This window comes from Labrus mixtus, chromosome 9, assembly GCF_963584025.1.
Source record: "Labrus mixtus chromosome 9, fLabMix1.1, whole genome shotgun sequence".
Lineage (NCBI taxonomy): Eukaryota > Metazoa > Chordata > Actinopteri > Labriformes > Labridae > Labrus > Labrus mixtus.
In genome coordinates, this window is record NC_083620.1 from 14167062 (window position 1) to 14187860 (window position 20799).

Genomic DNA, 20799 nt, shown 5'->3' on the forward strand with positions numbered 1-20799 from the left:
CCCCATCCCAGAGGTCCAAAATAGCCGTATACGAGAAGATGTGGTCATATATGAAGTCTGCTGAACCGACTGTCTTCACCAAAACCACAGGCGAAGGTGTGGCGAGGGTGCGCAAGTCCAAGGGGAAGTACGCCTTCCTCCTGGAGTCCACCATGAACGAGTACACAGAGCAGCGCAAGCCCTGTGACACCATGAAAGTCGGGGGAAACCTGGACTCCAAAGGATATGGGATTGCTACACCGAAAGGCTCACAGTTAAGGTGGGTGGAATAGTGTAACAATAGGAGACAGTAGCAACGCTGATGCTGTACTATTGCTGCGATATTCCACCTACCCTGCTGTGCCTTTTTAAACTCAACATACAGTAGATTAAAGTGTCACTGCTGTCAGGTGAAAATCTGCTATCCACAAGAATTTAAGGTCAAATGGTAACCTTTATTTTCCCAAAATGGCTATTGGTAGTACAAGTAGCTGTAATCACATGCAAAGAAAAATAAATACAATGAATTCCATCCATTAGGAATTCAGTTGATCATTTGGATTTTGGTCGTTTCTCATAGCACTATCAGTCTCAATTTGACAGTAAAAATCATGGCCTGAGAAATAAATTTAGTTTTAGCCTATAATCTCTAAAAATAAAGAATCAGTTATAGGTTTTCACCCAGCAGCAGCGCTATATGAAAGTCGATTTAATATGCAGACTTTATGTTTCATCTTACTTTCCCTTCCCTGAGTTTTTTTATTTTCCTCGGTCTGGTCCCCTCCTTATATATCTCTTTTTTTTTTAGCTACCCTTTCACTCAGTCCATCTCACTGTTAATTTAGGGCTCCATTACTGTGTCCAATGTCCTGTGTCATTGTCATTCGTCGGTCCGTCCCCTTAGTGTCTTACATTCTTTCCGTCCTTTTATCGATCACTCTGTTTCTCCACAGGGCCACCTCACAGGTAACTCTGTCCATTTTTTCCGTTGTCTCGTCTCTTTGTTCCTTTCATCTTCAGAGATGGTAGTCATGATGGTGATAATGATGATGATGGTTATGATTATTATGGTAGAGATTTTTATGAACTGAATATGACCGCAAGGAGGGGCTGAACCTCAGACTGCTGCCTCTACATCCTGAGCCACAAGGGGAAATTTATAGATGAACAGGAGACTAAAAGTGAGACGTAGAGGGGCCTGGAAAAAGGGGGCACTAGACATCTAAATCAGATCTGATAACAACAAAACAAAAAAAACACATAAGAGAAGAGAAAAGATCCTCTAATTCTGCTCAAAATACATTTTAAAGTAAATATGAAAGGCAATCGGACGAGCCCTTATTCATCCCAAATCAAGGGGAAATCAGTGGTTAATCATTTTGAATGTACAAACAAATGTTTAAAACTTCATGGAGAGTGTGTTAGCTGGAGGAATTGAATGAGAAAGTGATGTCATAAAATCCTTTGTTTGGATTTTCCCTCAGGAGACACTTGTGTATTAACTTTATAAACTTGACAGTTGTGTGTCTAGGGTGGGGCCTGGTCCCCCTGGAAATGTGATCAGTGCCACCCCATAAGTCCAAAGGTTTATAGGCAATGTGCCCAGTCAGAGGAGGGACTTGTGCCACTTGCAACAAGTAGCCAGAAGCTCTGTTGTGTTATTTTGTAATTGGAAAAAAAAACTATACACCTATTTTGAAGACATCTATATGATACCATGTTTTTTTAGTTGAATAACATTCAATCAATCAATCTTTATTTATATAGGGCCTATTCATGACAAATGTGATCTCAAGACACTTTACAAAAAAGAAGGTAAAAGACCTTACTCTTTGTTGTATTACTTACAAAGACCCAACATTAATCCATCAGAGAAGACTGCAATGGTAAACTTATGCTATTCCGACATGTGTGTGCACATAGATACATTATAGCACCCCTTTATAAGTGAATGCCCCAGTCAAACCTGTAACTTACAGCTACAGTCGTTATAGCCGTCACTGAGGTATGCGAACAAATGCATTTATTTTCCAGCAGTCTGTGACAGCCGTAAAGACATTTTGTCTCAACAATCTCTCAAGTGCCTCCTGTGGGAAAATAATTGACTAAAAAAGGTAAAAGCTGGACCACTTCTTTTCTCTTTTCTCCCTCCATCACAGTCTCTCAAGTCAGTATTTTATTATTGCCTCGTGAAACGCAAAACACAAACAGAATATCAGCCTCACATCCTGTCCTATAACTTTCTCCTGTGTGTTGAAAACGAGTCCCTCAGAAAAAGCCCACCATTTATCCCTTGTTATTTACTCAAAGGTTTTTCCGTTCATGAGGGAAAAGTGGCAGACAGCGGGTGGATGGATCCCTTTTAACCACCCCACTCCCCCCTTTCCCAAGCCATAAAGCATTTCTGGGACTATCCACGGTTGTCTCTGGCTTCTCCCACTCTGCGGAAACCTAGTCTACCAGGTGCACACATGTGGCTGCTAGTGCGCACGTCAGGTGATGGCGCCCTTCCTCTCGGTGTTCTAAACATAGCTCTAATATAACCTGATGATGTCAGTAATGAATATGAATGTTAGGAATGTATGCTTTCTGAAGTATAACTGCCTTTGATTATGTATATGTGACTGTTATAATCATGACTGACAAAAAGATGTTTGAACTGTTTTCTCCTACCTCTGACATTGATGTGATTAGTCATGTCTTGAAGAATAGATCAGGAAACCCATGAAAACACTCTCTCTCTCTAAATCTCTTGACGTACGTATTTAGAGAGGCATCCCTAACAACCAATTGAATGTGCCCCTTTCAGTCACTGGCTCATACTATCACCTGTCCAACAACACATTCTGTGATCTGGTGGGACAATCGGAAAAGCTGATGCACAGATATGAGGATAGATTAACAGACACGCAGCAACTGCAGTGACCTTTTTGTAGAGATTAGCCGAGCCTGATTGCAGCATCTCACAAACAACAGGGCGGTCAGCAGAGAGTGGTAACAGCAGAAAATGACTACAGGATGATTTTTTTTTTTTTATAGGTCACTTTAAAAAACAAAAGTGCAGCAAACAAGGGGAGACAGGAAATAAAGGAATTTATTCAGGCGATGCAGAGAAAGTATGCAAAATCATTCAGCACCTGCAGCTGAGTTTGTTGACAGTCAGACAGTTGTAGACAGATGTTGCGGTGAGGGAACAGGGAACTGGTTGCATCGCAATAAGAGACAAAATACATGATCAGGACTAGAACATTTACGGAAAACTAAAAGCTACGGTAAACAGGTTTGTTTATACCACATGACCAGTACTTCTGGTTGTTGTACAACGTTTTGCCCTTTTTATATTTTATTAAGGACTACGTCACTTTTGTTAGATTCTGTCTTGTGGCAAAGCTTACCACAGATGTTAACAACCGTAAAGGCTGTGGATCAGTTGGTAGAGCCATTCGTCTCTCGACCTGAAGGTTGAGGGTTCGATCCCCAGCTCCTGCAGCAACATGTCCGCTGTGTCCTTGGGCATGACACTTAACCCCAAATTTATCCCACTGCTTTGTCAGCAGAATATGAAAGCCCATGAATGGGATTAGTAACTTCTGATGGTCACTATACAAAGCAACCTCTGCCATCAGTGTGTGAATGTGTGGGTGTGACATGCGGTGTAAAAGAGCTTTGAGTAGTCACAAGACTAGAAGTCCATTTAGCATTTAGCATTTACCATTACATTAATCGAATATTAACCTCTTAGGACAGCCACTGCTGATACATCATATCAGTTCAGTTATGGATATCAGCTTCAAAAGATTTGAAAATCTTCCCATAAGATCCATGTTGTCATTGTTAAAGTTAGGTTTCTGATGCATGGTAGTGCAACTATTCCCAGCTTCTTTGAGGCTTCCTACGTACACCTCCAGAGAGAAGCACTGAAATCTGAGATCCAAAAGTTGTCTGCAAATGACACAGCATTCAAAAAGTATTCTTTCTACTCTTACTTTTGAATATATTCACAATGTTGAGCCTTAAAAATTAGAAAAATAATACAATAAACCATGGTTGGATATAGCCTTGCAGGATATTGACTGTGGATTTTGACAGTAAACTGAAAACTGTGCTGAAGCTTTTTTTCTTATAAACATGCTAGATATAAATCCTTGCTGTATTTATGTGCTCATGCCACATGCATGCCTGATATTAAGCCTGTGTCCCTGCTGATTTTTTTTTTGGAGGTCAGTTGCTTCAGGGGTGTGAGCAGGAGGGCTGTAGGAAACTGGAGCCACACACACAAACACACAAACACACACACAGCATAGTAGAAAGGTAAGTGAGCAGCAGGAGGGTACAAGAGAACCATTAGCAGACTGCAGAGAACTGGTTAACACAGTTTTAACAGGAAATATGACTCCTCTGTGAGTGCAGCCTGGTAAAGTAAAGCGACACAGGACGAAAATAAGAAATAAATACGAATCTTTAAAAAGAAAAAGAAAAAAAACAGAAATCCATATCTAATGTTTTAAAAAATAGAGAGAAAGTCAGAGAGAGAGAGAGAGAGAGTAAGAGGGAGTGTTGTCTGGGGTACATCCTCCACCACTAACCTACGTTTTGTCCCTTCATCTCCTCTGATTTCTCCCCTCATTGCTCCCTCTCCTCCTCCCCCTTTCTTCCTCCCCGGCTGTGGTCCTTGTCCATCCTGTCTGTCTGTCCCTCCCTCCATCCTCTGCTCTGACCAAACTTTCTTATCTGTCCCTCCTTTTTTTTTTACTCAAAGAAACGCGGTCAACCTGGCCGTTCTAAAGCTCAACGAGCAGGGCCTGTTGGACAAATTGAAAAACAAGTGGTGGTATGACAAAGGAGAATGTGGCAGCGGGGGAGGGGATTCCAAGGTTAGCCCTCTCTGTCTGCCCAAACCCACCACTAGGGGGGGGGGGCGGGGGCCACTCACCGGCTTGGCAGCCCGCGACGGCCCCCGCCCTGGGAGTGTAACCACGCATCTGCCCTGGTGAAAAGTCAAGAAGCATAGAGGAAGGACAAAAAATACCCCCAAAAATGTCCTTAGACACCCAGCAACTTTTATGCAGAATGTTGCATCTGTTGTCAGTAGTGTGTGCCTTTTTACAATAAAAGGTTCAGACCCAGTGACAAAGATACAATACTTGAGCTTATTAAGCACTGAATAGAAGAATATGACATTTCTGATAAAAAGAAACCCTCTGAAAATAAAAGCATTTTTAAATTGAATCAATTAGTTTTTCCCTTTGAAGATAATGAAAATGCTTTTAAAATATCAATTTTGAATAGGGTTTTATGAAGAATCATCCAAGATAAATGTTTCAATATCATACAGAGGAATGTGTCTCCTCTGCGGGTGAGGGCCACACACTATAAATCAAGCACTCCTCATGATAATAACCATTTCAAATGTGTGTGGCGCTGATCTGGTAATGCCCCTCTGAAAGGACAGAGTGAGGGGTAATGGGAAGCGGGTTCAGAGATGGATAGGTGGGAAAATAAAGAGAGCAATTACTGTCAAGACAGGAACATTCGCCCTCTAGTGGCAGCTCTGGGGAGAGGAGCGAGGAAGAAAGTGAGAAACACCCTCTCAGATTCTTTTAGGCTCAGGTTGACTTGAAGCAGAAGGTTGGATGAATAATTGATAGCTGCAGAATGCAATTACCAGATAAACCTTCTCCCTTGTGCTTTAGTTGGATTTCAATAATTCTATTGATTCAAACATTTGAACCACTCTTTTGTTTCCACTTTCTTTTAATGATTCTTGTTGTCTTCTGTTTGTTTAAGCAGTCGTAACCGGATTAATGTACTTCTAAAAGTTCTGCTTTGTATATTTAAATAATCACAGAGAAATTAAAGAAACATGTTCCCTTTTTGTGAGAACTGAACAAATCACTAAATTCCAAGAAGTAGCCTACCATTTAGCAAACTTTATTTTATCATTCTCACCTTTAAAGGAGGTATAACTGGATATCCAAAGTCAATTTGGTGATTCTTCAGGGGACCGTAGATCTCTTTGTGCCAAGTCGACTTCAAATTACTGAGATACTTTATGTTCTTGAATGAACATTTGTGCCTGCTGGCGCTAGATGAAGAGTCAAAGGATTACCAAAGTCACAGAACAGATCAATATCTGTTCAAAATGTTTGCCAAGTTATCCTCAGATTGTGGACATATTTCACCCTGTTAGCCAAGCAGACCTTACTTACTGACCTGAAAGTTGCCTTAAAGTCAAACATTTTATTAATGTTGCAAAGTGAGATGGACGGGCATCAAGTAAAGCTGACACCTGTAAGAAGGAGGGATTTACCTATGGCCCTGAAGTCGGCTAGGTTTGAAATCAAAATCTTTTTTCCTTGCAGCGGCCTCTCCCAGTCTTAGTACAGTGCTAGCACAATGCTAATAGTCCTAGCTTAACAGTACCTGCCTCTTGTTCAGTAGACGAAAAGCTGGGGCAGTATGGGTGTGTTACCTGAAGTGACAAAGGTGGGTCCCACTCATATGTCTGTAGCTCGCCTTAGCTCCTCGCGCCCCCCAGCCCCTCCTCATCGAGCATACACACATGTACTCAGTGGGATCCATGCTAGGTCACTTGATTTGAACAAAAGTACCTTTTTTTTATGTGACTGAGCTGTGCAATGCAAATGTAATATACTCTAATAACATAAAATAACATGTCCTATGATGTTATTTATGTTATTTTTACACGCGAAGAACCCCAGTAAACCTTGCAGTTTTGAAACTGAGCGAAGCAGGCGTCTTAGACAAACTGAAAAACAAATGGTGGTATGACAAGGGAGAGTGTGGACCCAAGGACTCTGGAAGTAAGGTCAGTCTCACCCTGCTGCGGCCCACAAAACGTTAGCCTAAAACTCACATCCTTAATACGCTCCAGATTATTCCAACTACTGTTTTAGCATTAGCTATATTCTCAATTAGCCTCACATCTCTTTAATGTCCACAGTAGACTTTACAGTCCATCAAGTGACTTTGAACAACATATAGACCAAATTTACATCTTCACATGCATCAAATGACAATCACTTTATATCCTTGTTTATTTCCTGTACCAATCCGGAACAATTTCATCTTCACTCCACATTGACAATTTTTTCATGAAACTCATCTAGACTACCACTTTATCTTTATGCATTAGCCTAAGCATCAGCTTTACCTTTAGCTTTAGTGATAGTAACCTAGTAGAAGAAAATAGTTTTCACCCTCAGGTTTAAAATGTAATCAAACCAAGGCTATCTTTTTATATCCATAACCAGGAGTACAACATGGTAATGCTTTGTTTTACTGGTAGACCCACATATTGTTTTGGCAAAAACTAACTGCAGGTCAAATGAAGTTTGAACTTTCATGAAACTTCTCACACAATTGGTAGAAAAAATGATTAACCTTTAAGATAAAGTGTTACCATATTATTCATAAGCATTTGTCTTGTTAATACAATGTTTTACTTAGGTAAGACATTTGGAAATATCAAGTTTCAAAGAAGAAAATGATTTTTTTAAATTAAAGAACTTTAGTTAACTGGAGCCTTTAAATACCATTTAAATATATTTAGAAAAAAAATGTCATCACCGCTCAGAATTAAGCCTGCTCTGTCATTTTATTTCTGTTATTGACTTTAATGAGTTGTGCATTCAATGTTAAAGTTGTAGAAATGTAGTCTGTGTGTAGGACTGTTACAGATGTGTAAGACTGTATGTAGCAGCTGTTGTGATGATTTTAGTATTCATTGTAGTCTTAGGTGTAGAATGTAAATGAAGTGATAACAACTGTAATTGTAGTAGCATACTATAATAGCACAGTTTAAAACAGTATAATACCAGAATTTGTCTCTGATTATATTTCTGTTATAGTCTCCATTTCTGTGGCTAACTTACTGTTGCCTACATTCTCTATCTGCTTTTTCCCACCTCTTCCCCCAACCTCTCACCTCTTACGTTTTGGCATGTCGTTGCTCGCTGCTCCTCCTTTACTTCCTTCTCCTTCATACTTTCTCCTTTTATTCTTTCACCTTCTCGTAATGATACATCTTTTTTTAAACCTCCATCATCACTCTGCCTGTTCTTCGCTTCCTTTTTGTTTTTCATTCATCACCTTTTTTTTCCCCACAACGTCCGGCCTTGACTCATCCTTCCCCTCACCCCTCTTTCCTTGCTCTACTCCCAACACCACCCCCCCCCCCCCCCCCCCCCCCCACACACACACACACACACACACACACACACACACACACATCCCTGCTCCCTCTCTGCAGGACAAGTCGTCTCAGGCTCTGAGTCTGTCCAACGTGGCCGGGGTCTTCTACATCCTTGTTGGCGGTCTGGGCCTGGCCATGCTGGTGGCCCTGGTCGAGTTCTGCTACAAGTCCCGAGCAGAAGCCAAACGCATGAAGGTGGACCTTAGCCCCCCCCACTGCCCCAGCCCCTCCCCCAGCACCCAGAATCTAGCCACTTATAGGGAGGGGTACAACGTGTACGGCTCCGAGGGGGTCAAGATATAGGGGTAGGACTTAGCGGCTCCCATATAGGTGGGGTAATGGTGGTGTTGATCATGGTGGTGGTGCTGTAGATTTTTGTATTGTCGATGTAGAGGCTGACTCAGCAGCCCATCGCAACCGTGTTGTACTTCATGTGGTGATGACGATGTGGTCAAGCATTGTGGAACCAATGTAGCTTCTTATATTTCTCCAACCTTTTTTTTTTTTTTTTGCTTTTTGGTTTATTTATTGGGCATTTCTTTTCTTAGCTTTGGGGTCCAAATGTGTTTTGTTTTGGTTGTTATTTTTATCCCCTGGCTAGACTGGGGTTAGATCTGTTAGACTACAGATTTGGTTCCATCGTCTTTGGCTGCTGATGATGATGGTGGTGGTGGTGGTGATGATGGTGATGATGACATTCATGGTGATGCTCTTGGCTGATGACTTAACATAGGCACCTGCATTGTTACCTTAGCTGAGACTTAAACATTGAAAGAGCAGAGATGCACAACTCCACTTCGATGACAAAATACTTTATGTAGAGATGCAATTAGCATCTTTAGTATTCACTTTTAATTTTCCCAATTTATTTTCCCAAAGTATGGACTGTGTTGTCTAAACAACACTCAAAAACCCAAATGTTTTTACTGTATAGAGAATATAAAACCAGGGATAGCAAAGTTAAGCATTCAAAAAAACTAAAAACAGGTGTGACTATTAACAGACCTTCTTAAATATCACTTGAAATAGTTTTAGCGTAATTTAAAAAAACTAATACTTAAAAACCTTTTTTAAATATTTTCTTCAAATGTTTGAAATACACCGTAATTTACCATCGTGAGATCAGAAGTTTGTTCCTCGTTAACATCTACTTCCAGCCACATGTTCATTACATCTAATGTTTGGACACCAAGTCGTTATGTGATCGACATCCTGGGGATGAAAAATACTATCAAGTTGTCTCTCATATCAGAAGAAGCCCAAGATAATTTCCATAACTAGATGAGCAGTACCATGAGTACCACTGCAGTATCAGAAAAACACAAAAAACGTTTGTAGCTATTCAGCCAATTTAAACAAATTAAGGCTGAGAATTCTGACAGCTTGAGAAAAGTCAAAATGTTGCTTAAAATGCAGATTTTTTATCTCAAGTCACTTAAGGTAACATTTTTAATTAGGGAAGTTCGAGTTGTGACGGGAACAAATGAAATAGGCGGAGCATTTTCTTTTTAACCCAGCAGCAGTTTTTAATTGCTTTTAATTCTGATCATAGATATCAGCCAACCTGCAGTAAAACTCAGGGATTATTTTTTATCTAAATGAATCCCTCTATAATGTACAAAACGTTATAAATGCACCTACAGTAATGACTTGTCCCTCTTGCCTTATTCCTAGAGGGATACCTTATATGCATTCATGGATTGGTGCTTAATTTCATATGTAGCCGATAGAAAAACTATTCAATGAATTCAAGTAAACCAGGATACACAAATCCACAAAGATGTAGAATTGTTGTGTTAATAGTTTATTCTTACTATACTGACCTTTTGCAGCTCCAGTGACTTTAAATAAACCTCTCCATATATAGTGTCTTTAATATGTCATACATAATCTGGAGTTGTGCACCTCTGTATCACACAGTCCAAACAAGCTCTCTGACTTATTCCAGCCCCGACTACCAAACAGCCCAGTTACTTTGTTTTAATGCAGAGGAATTATTGATGAAGCGAACACTTCATATTGAACGGCTACTCAGTGATGTGCTTGTTAAAAACATGACCCATGATTATTGACGTAATAGACCAATTAAGTGAAGGGAAAGGAAACTCTTTGAGAACCTTTCAGAGGCATAATAAGATCATATTTGATAATCACCTTAAGACAATTTGCAGGATCAATACCCAGGATGCTGAAGTAAAGACAGCTTCATGCAGAACGCTAAATATTGGCTTTTTATCTGGGTAAGGGGAAAGGTGCCAACAACAAATGAAGTGCAATGCTTGCTGCAGATTGCTACTTCCCCCAAAAAGTAACACTGACACTAACAGCTTTTCGTTTATCATTCTGCTATGAAACTCTCTGGATGTCTGCCATATTTAAGATTTTCATCCAAAAGAGTTCAGTTACAAAAATCAACAGAAGGCAAAAGAATATTTTCCTTGGAAATGGTCTTGGATGTTCTTTTAGAGAGCAGGTTTTCTCTTTTTGTTTTAAATTGTGCTATAAATCAGCATGACAGCACTCATTTAAAGAGGAAGAGGGTAAGCTGTTGTCTTTCCTCTCTGCTAATGTGTTACCACACACAGCTGGATGTTTGTAATCGCCGAGTAAACTTTTTCAGATATTAATGCTGTATGAAAGCCATTAGTTAATAAGAAAATCTTAAACTGCTTAATTTCAGACTTCCAAGGCATAACAGCAACATTTTCCTTTCTCTAGAATCTCTAATTTACACAGGCTTCTCACACTGGATTGGCATTAACTGTGGTGGAAATTCCTTTAACTTCATTCATAGCAAAGTAATGAAAGTATTATTATTCCGATTTGAGGGTTTTCCTCTCACAGCAGCAGTAGTGCTAACATTACTCAAACATCACAGAGTAGCCTGCCTGTGTGAAGTGTCCCCCCCTACTCCGAGCAGTATAGTCAGTCACTCCCTCTCTATAAATCTGAACCCTTAAAGGAAAAAAAACACTCCTTCATGTTCTCTGTTTGTCTTTCCAAAGTCCTCACCTTACAAATCCTATATGCTTCCAAATCCTCACCCAAATTTTTTGTCAGATAACTCAAACCCAGAACCCAGAAATGCATGGTCACTTCTGAAATGCAGATGTCTACAACCCAAATCCCCTTTGTCCACTACTGTATGTACATGTTTGTTGACTGTTGCCTGCATATACGTTCACTGTTACCTTTGGTAAAATAACAAATATGTGACTGTGGCCTTTGCACTGTGTTGTAGCCCTTTGGTGAGAGTTGAATGTGTAGTTTGGGTTGCATCCACACCATGTCAGTTTGAAGAAATGAATTTTAAACTCTTAGGCATTACTACATGCATTCAGCTTGTTTAAATATGAACATTTATACTTGAATGCACAACATGCAAGTGTTCTGAGCTGATGCCAAAATGGAAATCTTAGTTCTTTTTCAAGCAAATTTTGGTGACTGTAGTTCAGAAAACAAACAATACAACATTTAAAACAACCGAGCAACCAAGTTACTTACATGTGTATCAGGCAATAAGTAGTTTACTGTCTCTGTAATCCTACTTAAAAGACGTGTCTGCCCTTTTTTCCATCTGATGCCGTTTTCACCCCCAGCACCCACCTCGTGTAAAAAGGAAGCAAACTTGCACCCAATTAGCGCTGATGGGTGTTTTGGTCTTAGAGGCGAGGTGAGGCGCACAGGTGGTGCACCCTTATCTTGAAGACACGGTCCAATGTCTATCATGCAGTATGCTCCTGCAATTTAGAGTGCACGTTAGAAAAATGGGCATACATAAACAAGTTCATCACAGACTTTAACCCTGTCAGACACACGGGGCTGCACAGCAGTGCTCCCACTGCTTAATAGAATATATTTTTTTCATTTGCTGACAACTTTTTAATGCAGAGGGCGGAAAGACGCCAAGCTTTTGTTTTCAGCTTCCCCTGTTATCTTAACATTTCTTTCAGTGTGATTTCAGTCTGTGGATGTCAGAATTAGAGGAAACACACAGCGCTACCTCGAAGATGCTTGCTTCACCTCAGGGAGATTCCTGCTTGAGTTGCAAATATTCAGAAGCCTCCAGCTGAAACACAAAACTCTCCATCATGAGTGCTCGCTCCAATACAAGCACACACACTGAACTTGGCACCCAGATTGTGTGCCACGTAGCTGGCAAAATGACCTGATTTGCTTTGCGCCTGGCGTTTTAGACAATGCGCTCCAGACCATTAAAATAAGGCCCACAGCTTTATCAGTAGTGCGACTAATTGATATTGAAAAAAAAAAGATTGTTAATCTGACAGCAGCAAATGTTTGTCTTCTTTTGCTTGGAAAATGACTTCAGAGATGATTGGTTATAGACATTGATTCTTATTAATTTGGCAATGACTTTGTTTCAACACAAGTTTATAACATGACTTACAAATCCAGTTGAAAAAGTGAACTGTAAATGGATGTGTGATTGCACCCTCAGACATGTCTAACGTATACTTGTGTGGTGTACAGTATTATGTGCACAGGCACTAGCATGTATGAACATTTGTTGTGCATGTGTTTGTATTGAAACTGTTGTGTCTTTACACAACTGGTGGCATTTGTTGTACTGTTTCTACAGCTATAAGATTATCTGTTTGTTTCTTTTTCAACTAAATCTCCACTCTGCTGTCTCCACCCTCCTCCATCTCTTCTCATATCTAGCTGTCTTTTTCTGAAGCCATGCGGAACAAGGCCCGTCTTTCCATCACAGGAAGTGTGGGGGAGAATGGCCGCGTCTTGACGCCAGACTGCCCCAAAGCCGTGCATGCTGGCCACGCCCCTCTCCGACACCCCGGCCTTGCAGTGGTCTCCTCTGGACTGCCCTGAAAACCAAAAACACCTGCCGTGCCTTAACGACACACCAACATACAGACTGGGACAAAGACACATACACACACACACACACACACACACACACAGACACATGTGCTTACATACAATCGCACACATGTCATTATCATGCATAGAAACACACACACATGAAGACATGAATACAATTTCAGATACTTAAATGCAAATACTTCTATTAAAAAGTGAACACACAGACACACAGTGCACATCCTCATCTCACTCTCCTGCTGCCATTGACTTCTTTTCCAAGAGACAAGAGAAATACAACTGTGGAGAGAAGAGTGGATTTAAAAAAAAAAAAAAAAACGTAACAAAGGACATCTCTGACTCTCACACTTGCCTGCAGCAGCCATATAATTATTTCCGGAGAGGAAATCCTCCTGATATCGTCATACCTTCAGAAAGCCAGCACAGACTGACATGAAATGAACTTTGAGCTGTGAACATGACCATCTACCTGATCATGATGATGATAGTGATAAAGATGATGATCACAGCCGACAGTATATATAAAGAAAATACAACCAAACAGTTCTGCTCCTGCTCTGTCGTCATTTGGACGATGTTGGCCAGTATGCCACACCCCTTGACAACGCCTTACTAAGACTCCAAAACATTGTTTTCATCATCATCATCATCATGGTCATCTTTACTTGCCTGCAAAGACTGAGTGCCAGGTTTTATCACCCTTAGAAGACCAGAAAACTGTAACCTTGAACGTTCAGACTGTGCAAACCCACTCCTTTTTCTTTTTGCCATGGACTGTTCGAATTGAATGAAAAATTGCTTTCTTCTTACGCATAGAGAATGATTTCTCGCCCCATTCTGGTGAGATAATCACGCCGGTATAGAACAGAAGTAACCTCCCACACACTTACGTGCGGCTGATCTCGGCTGCAGAACTCACAGGGGGTTTGTAAAAGAAAAGAAAAAAACACGAGTAATTCAAGAAGTCCTTCATCAACAGCATCTTCATGGCAGTAGATATGCTAAATAGCATAGAGGTAAAGGCGAGGTTTAAACTGTATATTCAGTTGTGGGAAATAAAAAATACGACACATGAGCAGATCTCATATGACTACCTAACAAAGTGCTTCTCAACCTCACACCGGGACCTTATAGAAGACTGCAAAGCGAATGATTGGAGAGAGAAAAAAGGTATCTGGGATAGCAAAAATTCAGCCTCTATGTCTGCTTGAATGAAGATACAAATTTCCAGACACTGAAAAAAACAAAACAAATCAAAGTACTTTAAAACAAGGGTGGTACAAAAGGTTGAGAACCGCCGGCCACATGCTCTGTGCACTTCCACTCTACTTGAAGACCTTTAGATTCAGCTTTCAGTTTCTGAAAAAGTAACGAGTCTTACGGGCAGTTTGGTCGTCATGTGAGATCCTCATTCTTTTTTCCAGTGTTTGGAGAAAGGTTCCATTATCAGAAAAGCTTGCTTTTTAAAACTGTTGTAAATAACTGCGTAGCAAAACAGAACTCACCTGTTTGTTTTTTTTCATCATCTTAGATAACAATTCATTGCAATAATGAATATAAAAGAAAAAAATGCCACTACTTGTAATTAAGATCAGATCTTTTTTTATAAATCTACATATTATATATAATACAAATGAATATATATCTATACGTCTATAGAGAGCTATAGAAGACATTGATCACAGATTGTCAGAGGCCATGGCATACATTCTGTTATATGGCTGGTTTTCTTTTCTTTTGATAACTTGAGAATATTAATATGCCACTGTCTTTGTGCGTCCAGCTCAACACTGAATGTCCATCTGGTACTCACATGGACACACACGTACGATGGAAAGGCATGCACACACATTGTTGCATACACAGGGTCAGCTCAGAGTGATTGCTTCAGCACCATGAGACGTTTGGGCGATTTTTTATTTATTTTCGGCCTGTTTGTCTGTTTTTTCACAAGTAGTTCTTCACTGTTTGTCACTGTCCAACTGTTGTTTTTACTCCTGTAATCTTCTGTCTGCGAGCTCTACATGCCCTCTGGAACAGCATGCAGATTACAGTCTTCAACACTTGGAGGCCAGAACACTTTCAGGGTGGCCTCAGGACAGGAGGGGGGCCATTGTGGTTTCAGTGCAGTAGGAAAATGGAGCGGCCTGACATTTGGAGAGTGTAGCATTTGTGTTGCATTTCCTCATCGCCTCAGTGCTTTTTGTTATTTGTCTTCTCACCAGATGCGAGGCTGCCACACAGTGAAATCCAACATGATCAAAAGCCACAGATTGAAGATAGACGCTAAAGATTGGAATCATAATTGAGCCGGGTATGCACTTTTTCTTGTGGACATAATTGGATCCATTCAATTCTAAAAAGTAGAATTAGTAATATACCATATGGCTGCCTGTTTTGGCACATCCTTTTGCTGCCAGCCTTTGGGAGAGAAAAATGTTCTTGCATTAATATCGGAGAAAAACAATTAGCAAAAGAAGAAAGGTTTTCTATGGACATTGGTGCAATTTTACTCCTTTTGTTGCAATACAATTAAGCATGCACAGATATTGTGCCATACAACATATGAGGATTAATTATTCCTTATTGTCTTTTTTTAATTATGATTCAATTTTCATTGTGACCTACATACTGTCTCTAAAATCCTTCTTGCTCTTTTTCTTGTTTTGTATTCCCCCTTTCCTTTCTTAATGCTTCTGTCTCCCCTTCTGCCCCCCTATAAGACAGAACTCTGTACAAAGTGCATCTCAGCAATGACAAGTTACTTTTCTGACCTATTACACTGCAAAAATAATGGGATAGCTGCTTTGAATTCTGGACCCGGGACACCAACTGACAATCTGAGCTTCATCTGGTTCTCTTTTCTGAACATTGCAAAGTGTTTTACTTTGTAACCATTAACATTTTGCAAAACAAAAAAAACACAGAAGAACTTCAACTTCTTTGATAAACTCTCTCTCACACACACACACACACACACACACACACTTAGAGACACACACCTCCAATGCATCAGTTCTGCATCAAATGTGTTCAGGTTAAACTCCATATAAATTGAATTATCTTAAAACAACAAGTGTCTCTTTATGGCTGAATGGAATAAGGGAGACCATTTCCAATCACCTCTTCTTAGCTCTTGGGATCAGTGCAGCAGAACTGCAGTAATCCAGCTTCAGAGAAATAGTGCAAATAGTGGATTTAGAGCTAAATTACTTTTGTTGAGACAGATACCACTGATTTAACTATCAGGACACCCACACACCTGGAAGTTAAACTTTACAAGATACTGTTGTGTTGTTGTTTCTCGCCACCTCCAGAACATTAGATTTCATGCATCGACGGCGAAAAGCTGACCGCTGGGCTGTCAACACTCTGGCTTTAACACACTGTTTCTTTATTTCTTGATTTCTGTCTTTCCATTTGGTTTCTTTTTCTAGTAAAACATCAATGCTAAACATGGCCTCTCTGTGTGCTTATTCATGAACTGTTTCTTTCCTTTTTTTGACTATAACCAGGCTAGAATTGATTTACGGTAATTTACCACATCACATTGATGACTTCTTTTGTTTAATAGCTTAAAACAATGCAGTTTACGTAATTAAATATCATATGAAATGTTGTAAGACGTGCATGTTGTATGGCACATTGCAATACTCTTTTTACAGGATAATTTTATGATTTTTTAAAATCATATTAGGAGAGATCCACTGCATCTCAAATCTACCGCATAACCTTGAGGGACACCAGATGTATCAAATGAAGTAACTGCTCATAAAACAATCACCTTGCTGCCAAGATAGATCAACTCTTGATACCCCTCTTGATAGCCCTGATCATGTGGTGGGAGTCCCAGGCCTGTACGAGCTGTATGTGAGTTCATAAAAAGGTTAAAAGTCAAATGTTGACCTCTTGTTTTTGCCACATTATCACAACAGAATGTGAATCCAGTAAAAACGTGAAAAGTGATAGGCTTAACACATACCATACGTATGTGCATAACACTAAGACACAGTATAATGCCTGAATTCCATACTTTAAAAATTGATTTTAAGGTAATTAATAAGTCTAAGAATCTACAGGGTGAGAAAGCTTAGAGAGGCCCTACATTGGATCATTTGATTTCAAAAAAGATATTTCCTACTAAAGTTTCTAAACTATAAAACCTCTATATTCCTATTCCTATATAAGATGGACACTTTGTTATACTTTAGATTAGATTTAATGTTTCGGTCAGACAGTTCATTCTTGTAGTTTTGCTACTTTCATTGAGTGATCTTTGCCTTACAGCTTTAGCTTCTTGCACTGCGTTTAAACATCAACTCTGCATTTATAAAATGAAGTGTTTCTGTTTCAAAGCTGGTCTTTTTTTTGTGACATTTATTTTTTATTTAGCTCTAGATCCAATTCATAGCAATACATGGCTTAGCTTCTGTGTTAGTACTACAGCCATCCTTTCCAAACAGGGGCCATGCTGAGCAGATTGTACTGTAGTAACACTGTGTATAAGTACCTCAAATGACTCACTTTAAATTATCCCTCCAATGAAAATGCTAATATGTTCATAATGCTAGGATTGGCTAGCATGATTTACTTCTATTGAGTAGCATGTTAGTATGTTGACATTTAATAAGGCTAGAAAACTTGATGTTTGTGCTGTACAAAAGTCAGGGCGTTACCAAAGTGATGTCATCCAGAGGGGATCATGAATAACTGTAAATGAATCCAGAAATTATCAAGGATTATCATCTTATACCAAAATTGCTTAACCAAAAAAAAGTCTAACCTATGGTAGGGGGAGGGTCACATAAAAAGAGTTTTGTCAAAGTCAATAGGTTTCATCATCTGGAGACTATGACTGTCTGTACTTGATTTTATACCAATTGTTCCAGAAGCCAGATGCTGCATGGTTTCTAGTATTTCAGACCAGCAGTTACTGGGTTAAATATCCCTTTGCGATTGTGTCATTTGGGCTCCTTTTTTTTCAGTCCAGGGAGACCTAACACCCCTAATGCAGAGCCATCACTGACAAGCATTTCCCATTATATCCCCTCTCACTTAAACTCTCACACACAGAGACAAACAAGCACACACTAACCTACCACACTGGGTTATTACAGACAAGTATTTCCCATTTACCCGAGGATGAAGCAAAATAACAATTTTGAGGCGGCTCTGCCACCCTTTTAACCTTGCAACCTTCACATGCAACCGCACACGTGTGCACACACACATCTTCAATCAGTCTCTTTTATCTGCAGAGATACAGCAGCCTTCATTCCCTTTTGATTTCCATTGGCTCATTACATCTCATCTTCCTCTGTCTCTCTCAATTCTGTATTATCCCTCATTCTGTTCAGCCCCACCTTATTTCTCCTCTGATCTGTATTCCTCTGCTCATCGTCTTCCCCCCCCCCACCTGTCTTGTCTCTCCATTTTTTGCATTTGTTTTGATTTCTCATCCAGAGATCCTCTCCCCTCATGTCCACCTCCACCGCTCTCACATTTGCTTTGATCACATGTAGGAAATTGAATTCCATAATCACTCCCTGTAGCTCACCCCATGCTGTTTTGTTGTTGTCACCGCTGCTGTTGGTGCTGTTGTGGTTTAGTTATTGCAGGACTACTGAGAAGTACTTTTGAAACAAACATAATAATAACATATTGCATAAACAGAGTCATACATGATGAGAGCAAATGCACACATACGTCTGTGATTCTAAGCTGTTATATTGGTACTATCCTTTTCCAACTAAATGAGGATGAAAAGATTTGTATTTATTTTCATGCCATCATAAAAGTGTGATTTAATAATTAAGTAAAGAGTCAAAAGTGAATCAAAGGGAACTCAAACCAATGGATTGTTTCGGATCTCTTTGCTCACAGTGAGTAAAAAATATCTGTTGTCTCGTCTCGTGGTACACTGTGACCATGTTTAAAGTGAATCTAGTCAGAGTCAGAGTGACCATCATGGCGTACAAGTGCTGCAAGTGCAATCTTCTTCTCTTCAAATCACAGGAGAAATCATGGTGGCTTGTGGAGAAAGAACACCCTTAGCTTTTCCATTGTCAATGTACGTCAAGATAATTTTCTAAAGGAGGTTGCAAAAAATCAGAAAATCCCTTCAGCGCTTTTAAACTCAAATCATCTTGAGCAAAATGCCCAAAGGGAACAACAACTTACTCTTTTCACTTTTCAGTATATTTCCCCATATTCAAACGACACACCGCTGCTACATATTCAAGTGACACGCATGTTAGCCTGATTGCTGTTTTATTTCTTTTTCTCTAAAAGAACGTATTTGAATCTACCTTCAACACATATAAAAAGACGTAAAATTGCAAAACAACTCTAGTTTGTTAGATACATCAACTGCAACACACACAAAAAACATGTCAACATCGAAGAATTCTTGCCAAAGTGAAACCCGAAGACTGAATGTCAGTTTGGCAAGGCTCAGCTGACTCACTGTATATCTCTTCTGTCTAAACTACTAAAGCAACCCTCTGTGAAATGAAAAATGTTCAGAATTCTGCAGCAACTCTGCTCACAAAGACCTGAGATCAGCTCTGATGTCCATCCACAATTTTTTCTTTTTCAAATCTCCGAAAACCGAAGTGAACTGAATGTCAGACATGCTTTAAAGGTAATAGAGCTCTTAAATCCATGGGAAGACCCAGACAAAAGTGAGGTCCGTGAGCTTTTAGTTTCAATCTATGGCACCTGTATGTTTTTTATTATTAGGAGAGGAAATACTACTTTATTTCTGTCTCCATCTCTGGCCTCAGCTGACATGTGTCATACAGTCCACACAGCAGTCAGGAGAGTCACTAGGCTCTCAGCACTAAGCTGAGGGACCATTTTCATAACAATATCGTGGATATTCAACACAAACCCTGAAGCCAGCAAAGGATATTTTAGGTACAGGTATCAAAAAATAGAGCAGTCTTTATTATTTGATCTGCCTGTTATGAGCTTAAATTTTTAGTGACTGTGTTTGTATGAGTACAATATGTGCAGTAGCGATTCTAGAGTCTGTTGGTGCCCAAGGCAAAAATCAGTTGGGGGGGCCCTCCAACCAGTGTTCAGCAGGGCAATGGAAGTGAATGCTGTCAGAAGGGGCTCCCTTAGGGAGGTTTCCTACTGTCGTTGCAAAATTTGCACATTATGGGTCACTGCCTTAGTTTAAATTTTGTCTGCCCTCTGGGGCCCCCTACTGGTCTGGGGCCCCAAGCAGTTGCCTGCCTAACCTGTTGACAAGCAGCGCCTCTGAGTATGTGTGTGTACATGTACAGTACAGTATGTTGGGATCTGTGGGGGCTCGTGTTATTTAAGAGTTGAGAGAAGCTCACACTTTTTATCTAGATGTTTTAAATATCATCCCGACCTGGCCACCTTTATAATCTCTGCTCTTTTTAAGAGCTCCACTTTTGCACTTTCATTTCTCCGTGATATAAAAAAACATTCAAATGTAAAATTTCAAAAAGGCCCTGTGTCACTGGGTTACATCAGCTTCAGTGAAATCCTCAAAAGTTGGCTCTTTAAAGATTTGGTGTTATGCTCCACGAGTGATTTTAAACGCTTGTCTCTTCTTATTAGCCTGCATTGATCCAGAGAACCCCCTGATGGGCTCTCTGAGAGCACCCATACAGAGGACAAATAAAGTGTAATCATCTTCTGATTCTCTTTTAATATCTCTCTCTGAAGGCAGCACTGGGAACATAAAGACATGAGAGAGGCTGGCCATC

General features: G+C 40.0%; 1 protein-coding gene across 6 annotated transcripts in view; it reads left to right on the forward strand.

Moving 5' to 3' along the window:
• gria4a (glutamate receptor, ionotropic, AMPA 4a) overlaps nt 1-16509 on the forward strand; it is a 112301-nt gene extending 95792 nt beyond the window's left edge. Inside the window, exons 15-18 of one of the 6 annotated variants that reach the window (XM_061046388.1) lie at nt 12-259; nt 4739-4853; nt 8252-8389; nt 12878-16509. In XM_061046388.1, the coding sequence (XP_060902371.1) occupies nt 12-259; nt 4739-4853; nt 8252-8389; nt 12878-13042 (666 nt within the window). In that variant the 3' untranslated portion in view covers nt 13043-16509. Of the gene's footprint in view, nt 1-11; nt 260-4738; nt 4854-6693; nt 6809-8251; nt 8525-12877 lie in introns of those variants that run through there. The other 5 variants (XM_061046387.1, XM_061046391.1, XM_061046390.1 and 2 more) reach the window with 5 other exon arrangements.
• The last annotated feature ends 4290 nt before the right edge of the window (nt 16510-20799 follow it).